Genomic DNA, 25,037 nt, shown 5'->3' with positions numbered 1-25,037 from the left:
GATAGTATTACAGTTGGTGTAGTTATATTTGTACTTTAACATATTTTTGAGGTATTTACTCTTTGATATTTTACTTTTATGCTGCTACAGTGTTTATAATGTGTATATTTACTCTTACAACATGTATCTCAGGTTATTACTTAACGTTACATTCGTGAAATAAAGTTCAGAGTTCAAAATCTGGTTAATGTGATTATTTTTTTCTTCTAAGAAATAAAGCTGATTATCTAAAGGTCTAAAGATTACATCAAAAATGTGTGACAGAAATTCTTTATAGCTTCATTTATAATCTCACAACACTTCCAGTTTATCACAAGATTTAATTAATGACATGTAATTATGGACAAAGCTTTAGTAAACACTTTAAACACTGATTCGGTTCAATAAGTGTATCATGACTTAAGTTGAAACCTTGATAAATATTGTACAACACAAAAATACATAATTCACAGTGACTTTAAATTAGATATTTAAAATGATTACAGGACAGATTTTAGTGGGTGGGTGTTTCTGCACAATCAATAAAAAGATTAATGGTAAAAAATACACAACAGAAAATATAATATACCAGAGAAATATTGATGTTGAACGACAGCATACCTGAATTTGCTCCATACGTGTATCATGTCTTAAAACCTTAACAAATGCTGCACAACACAAAATAAATATGCATACAGTATAATTATATTAATATTAACTTATATAAACAAGACAGCTTTGAGGTTGGTGGCTCAACACAAGTAATAGAGACCACCTGTAAAAATATATAGTAAATTATGTATATGTCTGGGTTTGATGCTATAGCAGTTTAAAATGAAAAACATGCATATTATAGAGTTGAACAACCAGTACACATGTTTATATAGTATTTATAACATAAGCTCTCAGAGTTAGTGTGCACCTATCAAACCCAGAGGTTGATAGTTATTGCACTGGTTAAGTGAAATAATATGAATATAGCCAGTCTGTTCATACTAAACATTACTACCATAAACATTACAGTTGACCTGGAGTACTGGTGTATAAGTATATTTTTTCTTTAAACTGGTCACAGGACATGACAATATAAATAGCAAATTATGTAGAAGAGCAACATTAATATTATCTCCTGGGTTTGATGTTGTAGCACAAGTTGACCTGAACTACTGGTTCATGTTTCTATATCCATCATTACTAACATGTTTATAATCACTAACATGTTTATAATCACTAACATGTAAAGCAGGTAAGAGGATGTCTCTCAGAGTTGGTGGTTGGCTCTTAAAAGAGCCTTTGTGTTTGAGGAGCAGGGTGGTGATGTTTAACCTCCGAAGCCGTACAGAGTGCGGCCCTGCCTCTTGAGCGCGTACACCACGTCCATGGCGGTCACGGTCTTCCTCTTGGCGTGCTCGGTGTAGGTGACGGCGTCCCGGATCACGTTCTCCAGGAACACCTTGAGCACACCGCGGGTCTCCTCGTAGATCAGACCGGAGATACGCTTGACTCCGCCGCGGCGAGCCAGACGGCGGATGGCGGGTTTGGTAATTCCCTGGATGTTATCACGGAGGACTTTACGGTGACGCTTAGCGCCTCCTTTACCGAGTCCCTTCCCGCCTTTTCCTCTTCCGCTCATTGTCTCTGATCTTCTCTAACAAACGTTAAGAGATGAATATGAGTCTCACTGTCTGAGCTGCTGCTTATAAAGCCTGTCTGCGGACGTAAAAGAGGACAGACAGTTCCAACGGTCAGAAGCCCCGCCCACGAAGCGGAGCCATCTGTCCGCCATTTTGTGTCTTTTATTTCTTTTATGTGGCAGCTAAACCTGACCGTTAACATGCTGCTGTTGGTTAGAAACAGACTCAGCTGAGTTTATTTGCATTCAGTAGAACTTTATATTAGATGTATTTTGGAAAACCAGCTGTTTCCCTGATGTTGAGTTGTTATTGTTTGTGGTTTACTGCTTTCAGAGTTATAATGGCTAAAATCGATCTCTGCAGGGGAATCTCTGGTGCACTTTCAATAAATATTAACATATAGTTGCACAGAAAATAAATATTCACAATGAGACATAAGGTTTGCAATAATTTAGAAAATTACTGATCAAAGAAAAGAAGACAGAGGACCAAAACTGTATCCTGAGTGAAGCACAGATGGCAACAGACAGTTAAATTGAATATGCTGATATGTAAATTAGAAACAACAATAAAGAAATGTCCACAGAACTTATTGAAATTATTTTTTATTCCTTAAATCACATGACAGATAATCAGGGAAACAAATCAGAGACAGAGTTTCAAAATGATCCGATTCAGTTTAAGATCAATTAAGTGTGAGATTGATTAAAGACGACAGTAACATGCATCATACAGGTGATGAAGGTAAAGGACTGTTTCTGTCTCACATGGTGAAAAGCAGATGGCCGCTGAAGGAGCAGTGGTGAACGAAACTGTCCCACAGCCTTGTGTTAGCAAACATATGCAAATACACCTGATCTCCGGTCTCCAGACTCAGTGTCACACTGTTAGAGGCAGTCCCGAAAAGTGTTGCCTGATGCTCATATGTACCAATAACACAATGTTCATTCTTGTACAACAAAACACCTGCAGCATATTTAATGTCTCCATGTGCACCCACGTGGAAATCGAAATGGTAGGCTCCTCTCAGCGGGGCAGTGAAGATACCTGCCAGACATTTGGGTTTTTTGTTATTTCAAATGAAAATGTAACTTCTGTCAGTCAGGTTGACATCAACATTGCAGAAAAATGAAATTTACTGTTAAGGTTTGTGAGTTCAGATACCTGTGTGTGAGTTGTAGGCCTTTCCAATGTTTGTGATGACATGTTTGAAGATCACATTTTCTGCTTTGCCAAAGGGTCCAATATGTCCATGACCTTTATCCATCAGACCGACTGAGAAAGCCACCTGTCGACCTGAGAGATTAGAGAGAGATTATTATTTCAGTGCTGAACACCATTGTATATAGTTTTCATAATTATGAGCATATGTTTAAAACAAAATGTTATCGTACCTTGTGGATCATTAGTGCGCGAGCTGACAGCTGTGAATACAAACATGTTATTTAATTAACTTTGAAGAGATTGAAAGGGAATTATTTCATTATCACAGACAATTATTCTCATTTCTAAAGTGAAAACACATCATTTTCCAAAACAATAATTATATATACATATAAATATAATTTGCTGCTAATTTCCAGGTAAAAGTTATTGTGTAAAAGGAATAAATCTGTGCACACAGATGACAGAGTTGTGATCATTTCTACATGATACCTTGTAGCTTCTGCTTCAGTTTGTCCACCTCGTTCTTCTGTCCTGAAAAATAAGCATAAATAACACAGTTACATTTTATATTGGCCCAAATATGAGATGAACCTGATCAGGAAACACTCCGTAACTCTTTCTGAAGATACAACACACTTTCACACTCGTCCCTGAGGTATTATTCATCTAAAGTGAAGAGAGTCCTCATCCTGGAAAACATGTTTCTCTCATAAAAGTGAAATACTTCAAAGCAGAACAGAAACTATCAAATGTATTTGCTGTGAGTTATTTTCAGATTGTATTTTGAGCTCGTCATCATCAGCTGAACAGATGATTCACTCTAATGTCTGATATTAAACCTTAACCTCAAACCTGATCATTTCCCCTCCAAAGATCTGCTCACATGCAGCACATCTGTTAGCTACCTAGCTACCTAGCTAACTTGGATATTAAATTCTTCTTTCACTTTTTGTGAAAATAACAAACTCAAATTCGTTCAGATGTTATACTGTACCATCATTGTCTTTTTGTAGTTGCTCAATCTTCACCTTCTGAGCAGCCAATGAGGCGGTCATCTCTCTCAGCACAGCATGGATGTCGTATGGAAGAGGCTCGTGAGGCGGTTTATAGTCAGTGTTCTTCGTAACCAACTCTGTGGAGACAGAGCAGACCAGCAGCAGCAGTGGGAAAAACACAGCGAGCTCCATTCTCACACTGATGGCTTGTTAAACTGTGTTGTGTTCAAACTTGTGCAAACTTTATATAAAGCAAAGAGAAGAGGCGATAAAGATCAAGACTGTGGAAAGATGTCACAGATATGAACATAAATCACATTCATACCTTTTCATCCCTGATAAAGAACAGACCTGGAAACATCTGAACTTGAAGGAGACATTCAGATCAGTGTCTAACAAATTAAAGATGTTTTAACACTTAAAATGATTCTGTTTTTGAATATTAACTTCTGTCTAGGTTTTTTCTTCAAGACATAAAATGATTGTCATGTACGGTCTCAGGTTTCCACATCACACACATATAAGTTGCATTTTAGATCATGAGCAGATACAACTGGCATTTTATCTTACAGAAGTAAAAAATCCCCTCCGCTCAATAATAGGTTTTACACTTCCTTGTGCAGAATGATGTTTGTGCAAACATTGACTGGTATGTTCACCTTTGGAGGCCAGGGGTTAGGGTTAGGGTCTGAGCATTATCAGGTCAAACATGTCTGCAGTAGTGTCACATTAAACCCTATTAAGGTAACATTTGTGGAGTTTTGGTGTCAGACTGTTTAACAACTGGATGACCGGCTCGTAGGAGACTGAAGCTGGGTTGTAGACTGCTGGAGACGGCTCTGAAATGTTCTCTCCAGTCTGTTAAAACAAATCTGTTATCATGTCCCCAAAACCCTCAACTGAAACAGCTTGGGGTCTGACTGGACCAGCAAACCAGTGGGAAAAACATAAAGCAGAGAAAAGAGACGCTGAAGATAAAGAACAGGCCGAGCCACATTTGAACTTGAAGGATCAACTAGCACACGCATGAAGTATTGTTTTTAAAAATATATTTCCTCATTCCCTGAAAAACAACAAACTGTTTTAACATATGATATAATGTGTCCCAACATCAGGTCAAAGGAATTACAGCTTTATTCTCATAAGAGTACTTTTCTATTTTCTTGAAATCTTACAACTTTGTTTGGGCTTAATAGTAATAATAGTTTATTTTTGGATAGGGACAGTGCATATTAATGAACATAAATGTTAGACATCTTTGTAAATATGCCGGATTATAGCAAGTTGCTGATTTGCATCCGTAGTCCTTACACTCCAATTTAAAGCTCTGCTTCCAGACGGTAATAATTCATATTTAAATTGTTTAATTAGAGTAAGAAATGAAAAATCCATAACTGTGTACTGTATATTATTGATGTTTTTAGATGTTTTAAAAACACATTCAGATGAATATCTAACAAATCAGAGATCTTACACTCCCCAAACCTAGAAGGTGAGGGTTAGGGTTTATATTTTTCTTCTACTGAACCATTGTTTTCTATAAATTTGGATCCTACGTGAATCAGAGTGTGAGTAGAGTGCTGGAGAATCCGAGGCAGGAGGCGGTCCTTAAACTCACCATGAGAACCGTGTAGACTCAGCCCCGCTGCTGGCTGCTGTGAGCAGGGTGAATGTCTGCCACTTGTGTTTTCTGTTAGTGACAAAACTGTGAAAAATGAGTGTTGGGAGAAGCGCTGAAGGCTGAGAGTAAAGCCAGCAGATAGCGGACATGTTTCTCTTCATGGTGACGTCATGTTTAGCTCTGATAGTCTCTGTATTTAGTTTATGGAGCAAAGAAACCTCACCTGTTCACCCCCGCGGACAGCTCTGATCAGCTGCTTTTCTCTCTCATTTCTCTCCTAAAACACTGTAAAATACATCAAAGCTCCACTGAAAGTACTTTTCCAGCTGGCTCACATGTTTGTTCACAGAGTTAAAGTTAAAATATTAATCTGTTGATCATCTTTTTGTAATAAAATGAAGTTTTTCTGGTAGCAGCAAACACACTGCTCAGCCTGATGATGCAGTTTAATGAGACTTCCTGTCAGAGCTGATCTGTGGCTGTCAACTTTTATTCTCTTTGTCTAAAATATATATTTTATATTTTAATATAATTAATCTATAACTGTGTTCTCTGCAGATAGTAATATGTGTTTGTATCATACTTCCTGTTTATGTTCATTAACTTCTGTAAATATACTAAATGATAAATACATTAATCAGTGACAGCTAGGAGCCTGGTTTAGTTGAGTTTAACAGGCTACATAATCCGGCCCACTTTCCTTACTTCCTTCTGTCCTTCCTACCTTCCTTTTTTCCTTTCTTCATTACTTCCTTCCTCTGTTTTTTCAATCTTTCATTCCTTCTTTCCGTCCTCCATTTATTCAATCTGTCCTTCCTACCTTCTATCTGTCCTTGCTCCCTTTCTTCCACCAATCTTTCCTCCCTTCCATATGTCCTTCTTCCCTTTCATCCTTCCCTCCTTCCATCTGTCCTTCCTGTTAATCTGACCTTGTTCCCTTCCTTCCTTCTCTGTCCTTGCTCCCTTCCTTCCATAAATCCTTCTTCCCTTTCATCCTTCCCTCCTTCCATCTGTCCTTGTTTCCTTCCTCTCTCCCCTTCCTTCCTTCTCTGTCCTTGCTCCCTTTCTTCCATCCATCTTTCCTCCCTCCCTTCCATATGTCCTTCCTTCCTTCCATCTGCCCTTCCTGTTAATCTGTCATTGTTCCCTTCCTCTCTCCCCTTCCTTCCTTCTCTGTCCTTGCTCCCTTTCTTCCATCCATCTTTCCTTCCTCCCTTCCATCTGCCCTTCCTGTTAATCTGACCTTGTTCCATTCCTTCCTTTTGTCCTTGCTCCCTTTCTTCCATCCATCTTTCCTCCCTTCCCCCTTCCACCTGTCCTTCCTGTTAATCTGTCCTTGTTCCCTTTCTTCCTTCTCTGTCCTTACTCCCTTCCTTCCATAAGTCATTCTTCCCTTTCATCCTTCCCTCCTTCTGTCCTTGCTCCCTTCTTTCCATATGTCCTTCTTCCCATTCATCCTTCCCTCCGTCCATCTTGTTTCCTTCCTCTCTTCCCTTGCTCCCTTTCTTCAATTCCATCTCTCCTCCCTTCCTTCCTTCCATCTGTCCTTCCTGTTAATCTGTTTTTGTTCCCTTCCTTCCTTCTCTGTCCTTGCTCTCTTTCTTCCATCCATCTTTCCTCCCTCGTCCTTCCCTCCTTCCATCTGCCCTTCCTGTTAATCTGTCCTTGCTCCCTTTCTTCCATCCATTTTTCTTTCCATCAGTCCTTCCCTCCTTTCTTATTTTACTTTCCTGTCTTCCTTTTCCTCCCTCCCTCTTTTAACTGACCCCAGTCCTCATTAGTCGGGCTGTATGTGGCCCTTTAATGATAGTGAGTTTAACCCTCTTGATTTATGCATTTATCTTCATGTATGAGCTATTAAATACATTTATTCCCTTTATATTAATTATAATAAAATAAATCTATCTAAATGATGCCGTGAGTGAGTGAGTGATGAGTATTAGGAAATGCTCTTTATCAGACATTTGGGGGGCTCTTAAAAGAGCCTTTAGATGCGCGAGGAGTGAATCACAGTTGAATCACTTCTTTGATTTCTTGGCTGCTGCTGCTTTCTTTGCCGGAGCTTTCTTCACTGGGGTCTTCTTCACAGCCTTCACCTTCTTCACTGGGGTTTTCTTGGGGGTCTTCTTCACCACTTTCTTGGCAGCAGCAGCTTTCTTTGCCGGAGCCTTCTTGGGTGATTTCTTAGCCGCTGCTGCTGGTTTCTTTGCTGCCGGCTTCTTCTTCTTGGCGGCGGCGGGCTTCTTAGCAGCTGCTGCGGGCTTCTTGGCTTTCACCGCGGCTTTCTTCTTCACCACCTTCTTCACTGGTTTGGCGGGTTTAGCCTCCTTGGCGAGCTTGAAGGAACCGGACGCCCCTGTACCTTTAGTCTGGGTCAGAGTACCTTTAACCACCAGCTTAGTGACGGCGGTGTTGATCCGTTTGTTGGACTTCGCCACATCGACGCCTTTAGCCGCCAAAGCCTTCTTCACGGCGGCTACAGAGAGTCCCTTCTTCTCCTTGGACTCCGCCACAGCAGCGACGATGAGTTTCGGGAGGCTGGGTCCATCCTTCTTTGGCCGGGGAGCAGCCTTCTTCTTTGGGGCTTTCGCCGCGGGTTTAGCCGGTGCAACTGCTGGAGCTTCTTCTGCCATCTTTGTTTGTAGAGTTTAACGGTTTGTCTCGCGCTGGTGACAAGAGGCGGGACTTATAAAGCACATGAGAACCGTGGAGAGGCAACTCACAAAGCCGCTCTGCCTGCCGCCTCAAATCAGGACACACTTGTGTTTTCTCCTTCACATTTCGAGCATAAAACACGTCTAAATTAAATCTTTTTAAACATTTTTGATATCACGGCAGTTAGAAAACGTTCTTCCCTTCAGTCTAAGCTCGTGTTTGGTGACCAGGACTTATTTATTTAACTCTGAAAGGCTTCAAACCTCACCAATACACTGTCATTTTGCACAGAGCATGGCGAGTTTTCTTCACAAATCGTCTCTTAAAATGTCTAAAAGTGATTTGTAAAGAAGGTGAAAGTGATGATATAGTAAGAAAAGACATATGAGAACACGATAAGCATGAAACCAGAGTATGGATGTGGTTTGTTAGTTTTTAATTAGACGTGTTTTCGGTGGAGGTAAACACAGGGTTACTGTGCTGACTCTGCCAATGATGGATCAGCTGGGAAATACTTCCAGTCTCTATTATAAATGTTAGATGAACTGAACTGAAAACACACTTTTAAAATAATACTCGGATTGAAAAATGAACTAACATATAACATATTTGTCATATTAGTTGTGATACCAACTTCAGTCTTTGTAATGCCAATTTTACAATAAACTACTTCTCATCACAGAAATAAGTTATATTATCTTATGCCAACTTTACAATAAACCATTTATCTTAACATAAATACATAATATTATCTTATATAAGAAGTACAAACTGCATAAGACTAAATAAAGCTCAGCTCAGTCAGGTATACTGAGTATGTATCTCAGCTAAGCCGGCTATGCAATTAAGTTTGAACTGCTGCTCTTATTCTAACCACATATGTATTATATTTATTAGGCATTTTTATATTCTACTATATATATACCCTTCTTTTTTCATCCTAGTGTATTTTATGTGTCACACTTTTTATTGTCTGTTGCTGTTTTTATGTGTATTACTCACAGAGATTGCTTTGTACTGCTGTGCAATGACAATAAAGGCATTTAACTGAATTGAATTGAATTGAATGTTTGCCTTTAGAGGATTTCACCCAATCAATGAAAGATTAACTAAACATTTTTTTTTTTAAATTGACCAAACAAGCATACTTAACATTATTATTTATAACGTTGGGTCTCATTTCATTCAAAAGATCAATATATAATGTTATACATCATATTTATACATTTGATATTTATTTTTACAAGGATAAATAACATGAACTAACACCACACGCCAGTATTAAGCTTAAACTTGCAATGCTTGTCATCAGATGAGCCTTAATTAAAATACACAAGAAGTCTCCACTGAGTGTCACTCTGATAATGAACTAAAAACAGAATTTCACAGTAAATCATTTTCTTTTGTAATAAAGCAGAATGTCTTTGTCCTGGTGTTCAGAGACTTGCTGATATGACTGTAATAAGCTTAACATGATGTCATCACTTCCTCCCTGGAGTTAATGTGATTAACTCTTAAACAGGCAGGAGAAACCAATGATGTCACTACTTATCTCATTTACACCTAAGTAAAACATTTACACAAAGATATATATCTTTTAATATATTCGGGATTTTATGAGTTGCATCTCCACCAGGATACGGCGCCCCTGTTGAGTGATTCATTCTTGCTCTCCCTGCTCATTAATACAAGTTTCTAAACTGATTTAATCATTTCTATCAAAGTATAGTCCTACCACTAACTTCAAATCTATCAGTTCGAGGCACAACTGAACCACAAACCTTCACCAACCATGCTCCTAACTTTAAAACATGTTATTATTATTATTTTTCATAATACGTTCTTATTTAACATTTTATTATTGTATTAATTCACGCCTTTTAACAACACTAAGTATACGGAGGTTATGTCTTCTGTTTGAACTGTATTTTTTTTCTCTCGGAGCCTGATCTGCATTTTATAACTTATAATTTCAGTAACACATAATTATTCTCTTTATAGGCAGATATAGGATATTTTAGATTATATGTCATTAAACAAAACTATTTTTTAGTAAATGTGAGAAATGGCCTTATAACTGAAGATCAGGTGACTATAATTTATAAAATGTATTTTTCAAAATTATAGGTGATTATTACCATTTTGCTGCAATAGTTAGTGTGTTAACTGCTTGATACTGAAGGTACAATAAAGCTGGAGGGAGTTTGACTCATAAAATCACAGCGACTCATAGTGGACATTTGTCAAAGCTCCACTAATGCTTTATGGACAAGGTTTATTCCTTAAAAACAAGCAAATAAAATAACTCTCTGCTGCCTCTTCTTCATATTTGCGTTCATTGGTAAAGCACCAACCAGCTTTAGAGGCACATACCACAACTTTCTGTATCGGAGTGTGACAAAACAAAACAGAAAGAATAAATCACAGACTATTTAAAATAAGATAAGATTAGTCCCACAATGGGGAAATTTGCATTATTACACCAGCAAATGGACAGTAAAAATAGAAGAGCATCAATAAGAAAGTATAAAGAACTATAAATAAGTACGAAAAACAATAATATTATTAGAGTATATAATAAAAAAATAATTATTGTGACATTATTTACATTATTTCCCAATCCTACATGTATTATATAACCTATCAATCCTCTTCTGATTTCCCTGAAGGATCTTCCTCTCAGAGTGATACACCAGTGACACAGATTTAATTTACTTCCTCCTATTTTATATAACACGGAGTGAAAACCTGTATGCCTAAACTTTAGAGAAACTATTTCCTGTTGCCTGTAGTGTGTGTCTAGGTGAACATAAGATAGTAGGATGTAGACTTTTCAATAATAATAATTATTATAATTAAACTAATGATACATTTCCAGATGCAATCAAGCATTTCTCAAGCGTTTTCACTGCTTTACGGTTATTTAGACTGAAATTTGATAACGCCCCAACCGGGACTCGAACCCGGGTTTATGAAGAGTTTGGGGGGGGGGGGGGGGGGGAGCCTCCTTCCTATTGGCTGTCTCTATTACGGCTATTCACGGCTGGCCGAATAGCGCCAGCGGGTTGTAGTGGCCAAAAATATATTACATCCGTAGTGGTTTAGCACTACCATAGAGAATGAATGGAAAAAGTTTTAGGGCGTCCTTCCTCTCAGAGTGATACACCAGTAAGACAGATTTAATTTACTTCCTCCTGTTATATATAACATGGAGTGAAAACCTGTATGCCTAACCTTTAGAGAAACTATTTCCTGTTGCCTGTCAAAACAAATCAATATAAAGATAAACAAGCCCTTAAATGACTCCTATGTGATAAATAAAAAGTGCGGGTTAGCCCTTTAGAGTATCTATCCTCGTTAGTATAGTGGACAGTATCTCCGCCTGTCACGCGGAAGACCGGGGTTCGATTCCCCGACGGGGAGGAAACTTTTTTCTTTTATTCATTGAACATAGATCAGGATATTGATATTTATCTAACAAACAGACTGGAATTACTGGTTTCTATATTCTGCACCACAAGTTAACCCTTTATATTCACGTTACATATTTCTCGTAAAGTGGCGGCTTACCGTTTATTGGACGGCGTGGTAGAAAATGGCCTAAAACGAACATCAATCATGTGTTGGTTTTAAATGTTTTCACACATAATTGTTTAGCAAAACCTTTAATTCTTAAATAAAATACAGATATAAGCATGTGTTAAGAGACTGTATGACTTTTGCGCATTAATCCTGATTCCACAGGACAACTTGCTTTCACTTACGACGAACCGGAAGGGAAATACGGATATTATATTAATATATATTTAATTATATGTACAGCAACATCCCTTATTTATTAAGTGCTTGTGACAGTGGTGGCTTTATGTGGACCATGAGGGGTGTAATTTAGGCAGTTTCTCAATGAAAATAGTTACAATTCAATTATTCTTGCCGTTAAAACAAATGGCACCTACTTCTGTGACAATATTTAAGTCATTCAATCTGTATTTTGAGTTTTCCCATTTAATGTTTAATTTCCTTAAGGTTCCGGTTTCTCTGTCATGACAAGATAACCTTGATTTAAGCTTTATTCTGTTTATATAAATGGCTACCTACTATTAAAGTAAACAACACTTGACATGCATGGATAAAATATGATACCCAAACATTGATAGTCGGTGAAAATACGGTAAGTAGAAAGCTTTGTCACTATATTTAACATGAGATTATAGTCAAGGACAGAGTTTCGCACAAGCCCATTGCTTATTGCTTATTTATAGTTCTTAAAACCAAGGAAGAGAAAGTGTGTAACTACTAGGGAGACACCAAACATCACATTATATAAAAGGGATAAAGCTCTTAGTGGAAGGAGTGTGTGGTCCTGAAAAGGACCTTTGTGTATTATCAGCAGCGGTGTAGTAGGTTTACTTGGAGCTGGTGTACTTGGTGACGGCCTTGGTGCCCTCAGACACGGCGTGTTTGGCCAGCTCACCGGGCAGCAGCAGGCGGACGGCGGTCTGGATCTCCCTGGAGGTGATGGTGGAGCGCTTGTTGTAGTGAGCCAGGCGGGAAGCCTCACCGGCGATCCGCTCAAAGATGTCCCCCACAAAGGAGTTCATGATGCCCATGGCCTTGGAGGAGATGCCGGTGTCGGGGTGGACCTGCTTCAACACCTTGTACACATAGATGGCGTAGCTCTCCTTCCTGGTCTTTCTCTTCTTCTTGCCGGTCTTGGTGGCTTTAGACACGGCCTTCTTGGAGCCCTTCTTCGGTGCTTTTACTGGATCAGGCATGATTCCGGTAGATATGTGTCCTTTCTGATCGCGGCTGCTTTTATATCTGCTGCATGTAAATCTCACTGTGCCGTTGCTCGCATAGGATTGGCTGAATCCTTGAGCATGCGCAGACCGTTCCCTTCATCATCTGAGGAGTCTTTACCGTTAAATATAAAACATGCTGTCTAAAAACACACAACTAAACATAGCTTAACATATTATATGTAATATTAGCATTTCAAAAGCTGATGTGTTTACTGATTTACCATATTATAAAACCCATGGATAGATTTATGTGTTTATGTATAATATAATAATATCTGTGACTTCCAGCCACATGATCAGTGATAGTATTACAGTTGTTGTAGTTATATTTGTACTTTAACATATTTTTGAGGTATTTACTCTTTGATATTTTACTTTTATGCTGCTACAGTGTTTATAATGTGTATATTTACTCTTACAACATGTATCTCAGGTTATTACTTAACGTCTGACCGTTGTCTCTGTGTGCATTAATGAGTCAAGCTTAAAGGTTTTAAATTTCCATCAAAATGAGGTGATTTGTGCTGTCTTTCATTTAGTCTTCATGCTAATGTAGAAACATTTAAAGTATGTGTATTTAATTAACCAGAAGTAACACAAGAAGAACACAATTCATTTGCAACATTCAGATATACAACAATATAAATGACCAGAGAAACATGAGTTCCAGTATTCATATAACATTTATTTCATGTAACAATTTAATACTTGATACAATGCCAACATTTAAAATCAAGTTTATTTTATCATAATAAAATAATGGCTCATGATTTCAGGGTTTTTTATGATCATATACACAGAATAACAAAGCCATCAATGGTGCAATGAACACCAGCATCTACTCCGTAGTCTATAACAGGGCCGACTTTAGACCCTTCAAAAGAAAAAATTGATCTCAGTACCCCAAAATCAAAATAAGTAAGCAGCTACAGATGTTGTCACAGAGCTGGTGTTTCAGCTTCATTGGTGACCGTGTTAAATGGTGACTTTCATATAGGTGTTCTCTTAAAGGCCTTTAGTAGTTTAATCCTTTTTAAATAGTCTTCTGAGTTTAATATCCAAGCTACGCTAAAGTTTAATTGTGTTCAGGGGACTCATTCACCTCTCGTAATGTATCTTGCAATGTGAGAAAGTCACCACTTAACACGGTCACCAGTTAAACCGAAACACCGGATCGACTGAACCTGTGGTGGAGCGAGCTAGAGAGTGAATGAAGAGAGAGGGAGCGCTGACAGTCAGAAAGCTGCTGAATCAGATCAATAAAACGTTATTTTCTGATAGTTTCACAGAGGTTACGTTCAACAGCACTAATAAACTTCCCCACACACCTCCACTCAACCTGCAGCTCAGCCTCAAACCTCTGAATGTGAAACACCTGCTGCTGTTTAAAACACAGCAGCAACTTTATGCTGCTTTAGTTGCTTCAGTTTAAATAGTCTTAATGAGAGATCTTTATTTCCATCTGTACAATAAATCAACTCTGATCCACTTCTAAGATATCTGGAAGTCTAGTAAAGACAGTTTAGTAATTTGAAGAAACAATGCAAACTTGTGAAGTACAAGTTTAAGAAACAATGTTGAAGAATAATGTTTAAGAAAAAAAGATGTGTTTGGTTTAATTAGTCAAGTGCTTAAATGACATTTTATAATAGCTATAAACTCTTAATGTTGCATTTGACTTAAAAATGTAGTCTCTCAAAATTCTGTGGGAAACACTGAATTACTATTGTATTTTCATTATTGTAACACTTGCAGGGCATTGAATGTCAAATTCTCATTAGGAGCTGACCCCCCCCCCCCCCCCCCACACACACACACACTCCTACAATGGCCCCTGGTCCATAAACCAGTTTATGTGGTGCATATCATTCATGCTTTCACTCACCCATGCTGTGTGAGCCATGCAAAAGAAGATAACAACAAGATAAACTCAGTGTGTTCCACAAGAACACAGGACATTTTGAACAACAAATGAAACTACTGTACCACATTAAAATTTACATTCCATTGCTAAACATTAAATATTATGAAGAAACAATGCTTGCTTTAAAGGGCAAAACAAACTCACCAAAAAGCTAAAAATCACCTCAGCTGGAGTGCCTTAATATGCAACACCACTGAAGACCACCAGATGTCTACAATAGCAACACAAGACATATAAGGCCAATAGAGTCTGAGCATATGCTTCAATAAAGGTCTGTAGTATATATTCTTCTGTTTCAATCATTAACTGAGAAACTTCCTTCAAATAAAACATGGAGCACAATAACACAGCCAAAGACTGGTGTGCTGTCCAGGCTCCAACAAATGGTTTTATAAGTAACTCTGTTATGTTTGTGATGGTTTAGTGACATCAGCTAAAAAATATTTTGAAGTACAATTTAAAGTAATATTCGAAGAGTTCCCAGAGAGTACGAGGCTTCTCACCAACTTTAAAGGATTTATCTGGCAGCTTTGTTTGAGCTAACTGACTTGATAGGCACGATTCTTCCACAAGCCTCTGGAAGATCTCACGGGTGCAATGTTGTCCACCATTAGCTGTGACCATCTCATCCACTTTATCCAGCAGGTTTCTAACCTGCTGTCTGTCTCTCTGTCCTTCATTATTAAACACACAGTATCTACCACCGAACATGGCCACCAGTTTAGATGCATTTTCGTCATCTCGAATCAACTCCTCAATGTTCTTCTCTTTTAACTGGTCTCCATGAGTGAACAGCACCATGGCATGCTTCAAAGCATCTCTGAAAAACACTTTCTGAAGTAGCTTAAACAGTGCGATGTCAGCACTGGAGATTCTGCCTATTTTAACCACAATAACAAAGGCGTGTGGTCCTGGAACAGCTTTTTCTATCGACTTCACAATCTCAGTGAAGAGCTGTTGATGAGACAGAACTTTATCAGCGAATCCAGGAGTGTCAACCACAGTGACTCGTCTACCCTCCACCTCTGCTGATTCAGAGACGCTCTCTTCAGTAACTGATCCAAAGCCACAACCTGATTTAAACGGTTTAGATCCCAGGATGGTGTTTCCTGATGAACTCTTCCCAGTTCCAGGTAGACCGAGCAGAACAATCCTCCTGTCCTCCAAAATGACCGATTCGCTCTGAAGAGGATCTGGAAAAAAGATAAAGACATGCAGATTTGTTTTTGCTCTTTAACTGTTTGGTTCATTTTTGTCTGAAAAAAATGGAATTTTACTCCAACATTCAAATTAGTTATTTCCACAAATGTGTTGGTGGACATAAAATGTCACAATATGTCACAGATATGTTTATACTTAGGTCACAAAATTAGTGATAGAAGTATGAATATATTCCATGAAATCTCACAATTATCTGTCCAAATGTATGATTTCATTCATCTTCGGGATTTTAAAGATCATTGTATAAATTCATTGAATAAAAAAGTGAAGTCACTGTTGTGACTTCATGTCACAACGAATTAAGTATTATACAAATGTAAAACTGCTCAATGGTGTCTGTGAACGTTAACCTCTGGATATGCACTTGTTCTTCCCAACCTTACAATAAATGGCTCAATCAGTCAAGTGTTTTGCTTAATTTCATATAATTTATATTTTCAGTCAATATTTATCACATCTATATAATAAGTTTGTTTAACTGATGATTTAAAATAATTATTGATTGTGATTCTTGCTCAGTCTCACTGACAGAGTTGCAATGATTAGTTGTTTTATTGATTAGTTGCCAACTATAATGTTCAACTACGTTTAAAACAGATTCATCACTATAAGTCTTTTTTTTTAAGTCAACATTCTCTGGTTCCAGCTTCTTAAATATTTTCTGGTTTCTTTAGTCCTCTGTGACAGTAAACTGAATATCTCTGAGTTGAGGACAAAACGAGACATTTGAGGACATCATCTTGGACTGAAAACAGTTTTTCAACATTTTCTGACATTTTGTAGACCAAACAACTTATCCAGAACCGTATCCACAGAATAATCAATAATGATAATTATTATTAGTTGTAGCTCTACTCACGGCATGGGCTCTTTTTCTCTAGCAGTTCACTGACTTGTTGCTGGTCATTGTCTTTGTTGTTGAACAGATGACACCGTCCCCCAAACCTTTCAACAATTGGTGGGAGTGGTCCATCCGGATCATTGATGAATTCCTCGAGTGGCTCCTCTAAAGCATCTCCATTTGTGAACAGCAGGTAACTGTTTTTCAGTCCCTCATCACCGATGACTCTGACAGCTGCATCCACAGCCTTTTTACTCTCCTCTGTGAATCGATCACATTTAATCACCACCAGGAACAGATGAGGTCTGGAGGACTGCAGGACTTCCTGACAGCAGGTTTTAATTTGTTCTTCAGCACCAGCACATAAGATTCCTGGAGTGTCGATCACTGAGATCTGTCTCCCACACACTTTTCCAGTTCTCTTTGAGATTTCTTTTGTCACTGATTTCACAGAGCGTTTTGACTCAAAGGCTTTATCTCCTAGAATAGTGTTTCCTGAAGAGCTTTTCCCGACCCCTGTATGTCCCAGAAGGACGATGGTGAGATCTGGTTCCATATCTGAACATCAGAAAACCTGCAATGACAACAGAAAGAAGAAACACAGATCTGAACACAGCAACCAGACCAAAAACAACCACTCAGAGACCTTTTAAGGGGCGTTCACACCAAGCGTGATGTAGCCCAATCGCACGCAACAGGAAGTTCAAGAAGGATGACTTTAACAATAAAAACGTGTATGAACCTCTCTCTATAATTTTAACAAGATCAATCTGGTTAACGTTCAGTTACAGTGATGAGTTCTTATTGCAGGGTTCAATATGAAACACAGAGGTCAGTGGTAGACAGTCACAAAGCAATGATAAAATGGGTGCTAACGGCATGGTTGAAACAATAATGTATTATTGAAGTTTCTGCAGTGAGCAGCATGTTGGAGATTGAAGAGGCAGTCAGTGATGTTTTGTCATAATCTTTGTTAAGTGTCTGTCAGGAATGAATATGAAAAGGCTGTAAGACACTTCCTGCTGAACCAGTCTGTCCTGAGCAGATTATAATAAAATGCAGGAACTGCCACTCTAACTGATATTATCGTCTATAAAAACTGAGTGCATAGAAATGATCAAACACAATAATAAAGTTATAAAAAGCCCTGTCAGCATTGTAAAAACAAACCTAAAACAATAAATAGGGCAGGATAAAGAAACCCAGCAATAAAAAAAAACAACACACATTTAAAAGTGTGATCACCACTGGGGGAAAGTAGCACTGCACTTTGAGTATTTCCATTTCTTGCTACTTTATACATTTATTCAACCATATCAGATGTGCATTTGATAAACAATTAGATTAACACCACTACCAATTTAAACAAATGATGCATTATATATTATGTTATAGAGGAAATTCAAAAGTGACACAGTCATAAGTCATCAAAATGATCCCCAGCTGAGCATTAAATTAATGTTAAAGTAATGAACACGTGAATGCATCAACAATTATCATACAATACTGAGGAGTCTACATAATGTGTACTTTTACATTCGGTAGTCTACTTTTAAGTATGATGGTTTTGTACTTCGATAAAAGTTTGAACCCTTGTATTTGAAACCGAGAAGCCAATTTTTCCACGGATGGACTATTTTCATTTTACAATTTCTGTTTGTGATCGATCGACCAGGAAGTAATAAAACAGGAAAAAAACAATAATCTTTTGTTAGAAAAAGGAGAGCAAGGCGCCTGCAGGTAGCCTAGACCAGCACATATTATGTAAAACCAGAAAGTCATAAGAAAAGAGAACAAATTAAACACTTACTTAAACACAGTTGGTCTTCTTTTCTCTTGTGACGCACTTTAAAACTCAGGTGAGGCTGCACGAAATGCGGAAATAAATGGCGGGGGAAGGGTGAAGAAGTCGACACTACATCCTTAATCTATCAAATGTCTAGAATAGATACAGAGGAGAACTGGGCGTTTCCCAAGCAGATAAGGAACTAAGTGCGGCTACTTGAGTTATTATCGTTGCCAGCGCAGGAAAAACGGCAGAAAAAAGCTTTCGGTGTTTTAAATTACTTTGTTGTTTCTATAACTTAGTTACTCTGGACGCTGAACTTGTATAAAAGTGAGAATTAGCAGCAGTGATGGCAACGAGTGAAGACTTCCGTGAGTTTCACATCTGTTTTTATGGTGAAGTTTAATTCTGACTGAATCCACTGTGAAGGACTGTCAGACTTGTCATTCAAATTAAACTCGTTCTGCTTCCGGATCACCAGTGGTCGAAGACAAAAATACAATTGGATTTAATTAAAAACTGTAAATGTTTATATGTATTTATGTATGTCCTTGTCTGTATTACGTTTACTTTCACTTTCTCAGAGGAGATGAAACAGCAGATTCGTTGCATCAAAACGCTGTAATTCATTTGGAATACTTCCTCCAACCTGGTGCTTTAGTCAGTCCAGCGCAATTTAAAAACTGAGTCAGAGTCAGAACTACACAGCAATAAATATAATGTAAAATAATCTTCATAAAATTTAACATAAATAACTCCACAAAACTTTAACAATGAACTGAGCAGAAAATGTCTTTAACAAGTTTACAGACAATGTTTTGTTTCATGAATGCACAAAAATGAACTAATCCATTATTTTCTCCATTAATCAATTAGTTGTTTGGTACAGAAAATGGTGGATCAGTGTTTTCCAAAGCCCAAGATCACATCCTGAAGTGTCTTTTTTATGTGTAACACACACATATTAATTTTACTGTCATAGAGGTCTAAAGAAACCAGAAAATATTCACATTGGAGAATCAGACAATGGAACGCTTCTTCTTAAAAAATGACTCAAAACAATGAATTGATTATCAAAATAGTTGGCCATTAATTTTTTCGTTGCCAACTAATCAATAATTGTTGCAGCTCTACTTTCATGATTCATTTTAGTCAGACCTCAGAAGTTACAAATCCCATACAATTTGAAGACACTTTGACTGTCTGTCTAAAAAATCCCAACTCTGTCTCCTACAAATGACATTCATATGAAACTAAATTGCAACAGCAAACGTGTGAAACGTAATGCTGCTGAGCCACATTTTCTCTCAAGACGATGAGGAAATGTTTATTAATGTAGTTAAGTTGCAAAAATTGTTGCTGATAAGTGAAATGTTCAGAGACAACATTCTTTATGTCGACCTCAATATCTAATTTTATCAAACTCCAACTGAAAAAAAACCTCATCTAGCGAAAGGACCAAAGAAAAGACATTTGTGAGTGGAGGAAGACTTTAAAGTCTAGACTGTAGTTTGTGATGCCTTACAGGAGAGGGGAGCATGAAGCCATTTTGTGTTCTTAATAATAATATTAAATATAACTTGTTTTCTCTCTCTCTCTCTCTCTCTATAAACAGGACCACCGAGGCAAAGAAGAAGCAGTAAGGATGATCCTCCAGGTCTGAAAGCCTTTTAATCATTCCCATTTTAACGGGTTAAAGGAGTATTTTACTTTAAGCTTTAGATTTTAAGAGACATCATCATGTCAGATAAAACTTTTATTTATAGAAATGTATGTTTGAGTGTTTTGTTAAACTTAACTTAACATGACTGTTCAACAAACAGCTCTTACTGATATTAATATGATGGAAATGTTTTATGATGCCTTGATAGTCAGATGGTCACACCACTGCACTGGGTGACCTGTTCCTGTGAAAAGTCTTTTAAATGTCAATGATGAGCTGAAAACATCAGAACTAATAGAAATGTCATCTTTTCCATCGTTTGAGCTGTGACTGACGCTCTGTTAATGAAGTCATATTGTGTCTTCTTCTGCAGTTTAATGGCAGCTGCTGTTCATCTGCTAATATTCACACACCGCAGTGGTGGAGAGAAAACACTCATTGCATTTTACTTTGAATGCTTTTCTTTAAATTCTGTTATAATTTGAATTTCCTGTGGATGTAATTTGACTGTAGAGATTTGCCAGTTCTCATTCTCTTACTTTCTCTTACTTCCTACTATAAATTAAAACTTTTAACTAAAAGTTTTGCACACATAGTTTCAGGATCTCCATAACAGGAACCCTTAATGTCACATGTTACTGCTCACTGAGCTCCGCTCTGGTGAATGATGAGTAACTATACTTTTCTAAGATAGAGATATAAATACTTTACACCATCATTATTTGAGGATGTTTTCTGTATTGCAGACTTCAGGCTTGTTCTTGTTGGAAAGACTGGAGCAGGAAAGAGCTCTAGTGGGAACACCATACTGGGAAGAGATGCCTTCTGTAAAGCAGTCCGTCAGTCCTCAGGTAAGGATGACACCTCTGATGGCTGACATGAGTTCTTTGTAAATTTAGCTGAAAATGAACAGAACTTCACTGAAGATTACAAACCTTTCTCAGTGTGGCTGTAATAACTCTGCTTCATGTGTTTTTCTCTGCAGTGACCAGGCAGTGCTGTAAGCAGAGTGGTGAGGTTTTCAGCAAGAACGTGACCATCGTCGACACGCCCGGCCTCTTCGACACCTCATTACCTGAGCTCACTGTGAAGAGAGAGATCTCTAAATGCATCAACATGTCCGCCCCAGGGCCCCACGCCATCCTACTGGTCATCAAAGTCGCGCCCTTTACCAACGAGGAGCAAGACGCTGTTAGACAGGTGGAGGAGATCTTTGGGCCGGATGCATGGAAATACACCATCATCCTCTTCACCCACGATGACCAAACTGAACCAGATGTGGAGAGGCAGCTGGAGGAGGGAGACGAGCTGCAGTCCATCCTGGGGAAGGTGGAGAACAGATATCATGTTCTCAACAATGACAACGCTGATGATCGTGGTCAGGTCTTGGAGCTGCTGGAGAAGGTGGAGAAGATGGTTGAAAACAACGGAGGAGGGCATTACTCTAACATCACTTACATGGAGGTGGTCCAGATGCTACAGAAGAGGGAAGAAGAGCTCCGAGACTTCTACAACAAGAAATTAGAAGAGAAAATAAAAGCTGTTGAGTCAAAGTATGAGAGGATGCTGAAAGAGGCTCAGCAGGAAGGTCCAGAAATGAAAAGGCGATGCCAGTCTGAGCTGCAGGAGTTGAATCGGTACTTCCGCACTTTAGAGAGTGGTGCCCGTCAAGTTGTTGAACAAATGCAGCGAACAGACTCCATAGAAGATGCTCACAAGTATCACATGACCTTCAAACTAAAATTTACCTCCTGAACTCTGCTGGACCATCAATGGCTCCATCATTAGAAAATCTCTAATCATTAACACTGCTTATGCTGCCATATTTTATATATTTTATAATACAGATTCCATATCTGTCAGGATGAATTTTGGGAAATTTGTAAAAGCATAAAGCAGTCCTTGTTTCTAATTAAAATAAATCTTCCTTTTGAGCTTTATTTACATTATGGAGTATGTATGTGCTGTTCAAAGTGTTAAAACAGTCAACAAATCTCTCTGATTGTTCATCTTTAACAAACTATAAAAGCTCACGTTTAATCCGGTGTTAAAACAACATTTTCCACATGTGCCTGTAAAGAGTTTTTAAGTGATTGTTCCTCTGGGTTATGACACATAAACACAGCCTTAAACTGAAACTGAAGCTAAATGAGTCTTCATTAGCAGAGACATTATAATAAGCCTTAGAAGGACTTTGTCATTAGTCTGAGTTATTTTTTAATTACATTGTAGAAACTGTATGTATATCGGGTCTAGCTCATGCCAAAGAAGACAATTCACAGCCTTGCGACTTATGGAAGAGGAGTCGTTTATTCTGCACAGAAGAAGAGACTGACTCACACACACCCAAACAAATATTATATACAAAGATAAGTAGAGCTACAGAAGTTAAAACACACACCAGTGTCTCCTTTTATTTTCCACAACCCTAGCTTGCTCATCTCCTCATTCTCCCTTATCACACTTTACTCCCACAGCTTGTCCTTGATCTCATAGCACATCCCTGATCATTAGCTTCTAACTATCACAGAAAATTACATTTGCTAATTGACCTTATATAATCCTTCCTCTGGGAGTTTGAACACCCACAATTAACAATAAACCATTGCACATGAGGGTAAAAAGTCACTTCGTTTCTTGTGTACATTTATACCTGCATTCAACCTCAAATCATGAGTTGACAATCTACTTCTAGAGATTTCTCTTTGTGAAAGTATTCCTGCTGAAATTCAGTGCTGTCAGTGATCTCACATTTATAATTTCTGCACGAATTGGTCCACCTGTAAATACTGTAAGTTGTAAACACATACACACTCCATATGATCTGACTCAGGCTGATACAGTAGAAACACTGTTGGTGCAACAGCGACACCTACTGGACACATCGCTGAACTACAGTCAGTACAAGAGGATCATGTATGTAAGATGATCCATGTAGTTAGCATGTAGACAGTTAAGTCATACAGGGTGAAAGCAGAGTTTGTACAAGTTTAGTGTAGCTGGTTATGACATGTGAGGTCTATGCGTGATTCATACATATAATTAAATAGTGTTCATTACCAACAGAGAGATAAAAGTGAAGTTGCTGCATTGTATGAAAGGATTGAGCTCTTTTATGAATGTTGGTGGCTCTTAAAAGAGCCGTTGTGTGCTTGAGGAGACAGTTACAGTTTAAGCTCTCTCTCCACGGATGCGGCGGGCCAGCTGGATGTCTTTGGGCATGATGGTGACCCTCTTGGCGTGGATGGCGCACAGGTTGGTGTCCTCGAAGAGACCGACCAGGTAAGCCTCGCTGGCCTCCTGCAGAGCCATGACGGCGGAGCTCTGGAAGCGCAGGTCGGTCTTGAAGTCCTGAGCGATCTCTCTGACCAGACGCTGGAAGGGCAGCTTGCGGATCAGCAGCTCGGTGGATTTCTGGTAACGACGGATCTCTCTGAGAGCCACGGTACCGGGCCTGTAACGATGGGGCTTCTTCACTCCGCCGGTGGCCGGGGCGCTCTTACGGGCAGCCTTGGTGGCCAGCTGCTTCCTGGGAGCTTTACCTCCGGTGGATTTACGAGCGGTCTGCTTGGTTCTTGCCATTTCTCTCTTCTGTTGTTACAGAATATGAATGAATGTCTTTCTGCGCTGAGCTGCGGCTTTATAAAGGAGCTGCCGGAGTCAAGGCGACGCTTATTGGCCCAGGCCGGGAGGCGCGCGCACAGCAGCTCATCTGCTATTGGATGAGAAATTCAAATTCAATCTAAACCCCGCCCCCCTCATCAGCTGACTAACGGCTGGATGAAAGAAGAAAAAGAAAAAAAGTTCATATTTATTTACTTAATTTACAGGTTATCTGAATTAAACATGTTAGAATCTTTAATTTATTTCCTCTTAAGTCATAATTTACATATTTTTCCTCCCTGCTGGCTGATCAGTGAGTAGGATTCAAACCAAAAATCCACATAAAACAATAAAAGTAGAACAAGGCCTGTGCTAAAAAATCATTTCTCTGATTTTGGCGTTTTAAGATACATCTGCTCCAAGATATTTAACAGAGGATTTGATGAGGATATCTTCTGTCTTTATGAGGTTTTAATCATGCAGTCCTAATAAATCCTAATGTGATTATGTGTATTTGTACTAGAAGGGTAAACTTTTCAAACAATGGCAAAGACAACACATCAACACATTCAGATATCAAACAAGTTCGTTTTCTTTCCCATCTAAACAACAACACAGTGACTACATGATGTTTCTAGGAAAGATCAGTCTTTAATTGTAAAGATTAAACAGACCTACTGAATTAACAATGTACTTTATCACCATGTCTGTCTTTGAACATCCACCATTGTTTTATTAATGTTGTAGAAATTAAAGGGATTTTTAAAAGTCTTGTAAGAAACAACAGTTAGACTAAAGGAAAATAACTTTTACACAAAACATAGTGAAAACAACTGAATAAGAAGTGGGAAGTAATATGTAGATGTTTAAATGCTCAGTAGGTTGGCTGGCTGGTCAAACTGGTTCCTCTGGATTCACTTGACTTCAGGACATTTTATTTATTACGTGTTTCAGAAGATTTTTAATTTAAATTGACGCTGAATGAAGTTGAGTTGAGAATCTCATGTTTCCTGTTGGATTAGTGGTTTCCTTTTATTCTTAACTTCACACTTCAGCTTCTTCACTAGGAACACCTGGGCAATGTAGTTCAGTCTAGTCAGCGTGGTGGTGTTGGTCTCTGTCACAAACAGCACGCCCATTAGATGT

The 25,037-nt window shown here is 38.4% G+C and overlaps 4 protein-coding genes and 1 non-coding gene across 5 annotated transcripts; 2 read left to right on the top strand and 3 right to left on the bottom strand.

Moving 5' to 3' along the window:
* Positions 1-1,300: 1,300 nt before the first annotated feature.
* On the bottom strand, positions 1,301-23,870 carry LOC128371031 (histone H3-like). Its single transcript, XM_053331230.1, has 2 exons — positions 23,529-23,870; positions 1,301-1,615 (listed from the first exon to the last, which is right to left on the bottom strand). Exons 1-2 carry the CDS (start codon positions 23,868-23,870, stop codon positions 1,301-1,303), a joined length of 657 nt encoding a protein of 218 aa, XP_053187205.1.
* Positions 7,415-8,057, bottom strand: LOC128371070 (histone H1-like). Its single transcript, XM_053331272.1, has one exon. The coding sequence runs from the start codon at positions 8,027-8,029 to the stop codon at positions 7,415-7,417; it is 615 nt and encodes a 204-aa protein (XP_053187247.1). The 5' UTR covers positions 8,030-8,057.
* trnad-guc (transfer RNA aspartic acid (anticodon GUC)) lies at positions 11,403-11,474 on the top strand. The gene has a single exon. It is a non-coding gene; the product is annotated as a tRNA-Asp (tRNA).
* Positions 12,452-12,921, bottom strand: LOC128371043 (histone H2B 3-like). Its single transcript, XM_053331242.1, has one exon. It carries the CDS (start codon positions 12,824-12,826, stop codon positions 12,458-12,460), a length of 369 nt encoding a protein of 122 aa, XP_053187217.1. The 5' UTR covers positions 12,827-12,921; the 3' UTR covers positions 12,452-12,457.
* LOC128371659 (GTPase IMAP family member 9-like) lies at positions 18,975-22,103 on the top strand. Its single transcript, XM_053332028.1, has 4 exons — positions 18,975-18,996; positions 20,241-20,282; positions 21,035-21,139; positions 21,274-22,103. The coding sequence occupies exons 1-4, from the start codon at positions 18,975-18,977 to the stop codon at positions 22,041-22,043; spliced, it is 939 nt and encodes a 312-aa protein (XP_053188003.1). The 3' UTR covers positions 22,044-22,103.
* Positions 23,871-25,037: the final 1,167 nt, after the last annotated feature.

This window comes from Scomber japonicus, chromosome 13 (assembly GCF_027409825.1).
Source record: "Scomber japonicus isolate fScoJap1 chromosome 13, fScoJap1.pri, whole genome shotgun sequence".
NCBI classification, from domain to species: Eukaryota; Metazoa; Chordata; class Actinopteri; order Scombriformes; family Scombridae; genus Scomber; species Scomber japonicus.
Note: the sequence above shows the minus strand (reverse complement) of the source record. Positions and strands in the feature narration are given on the sequence as shown.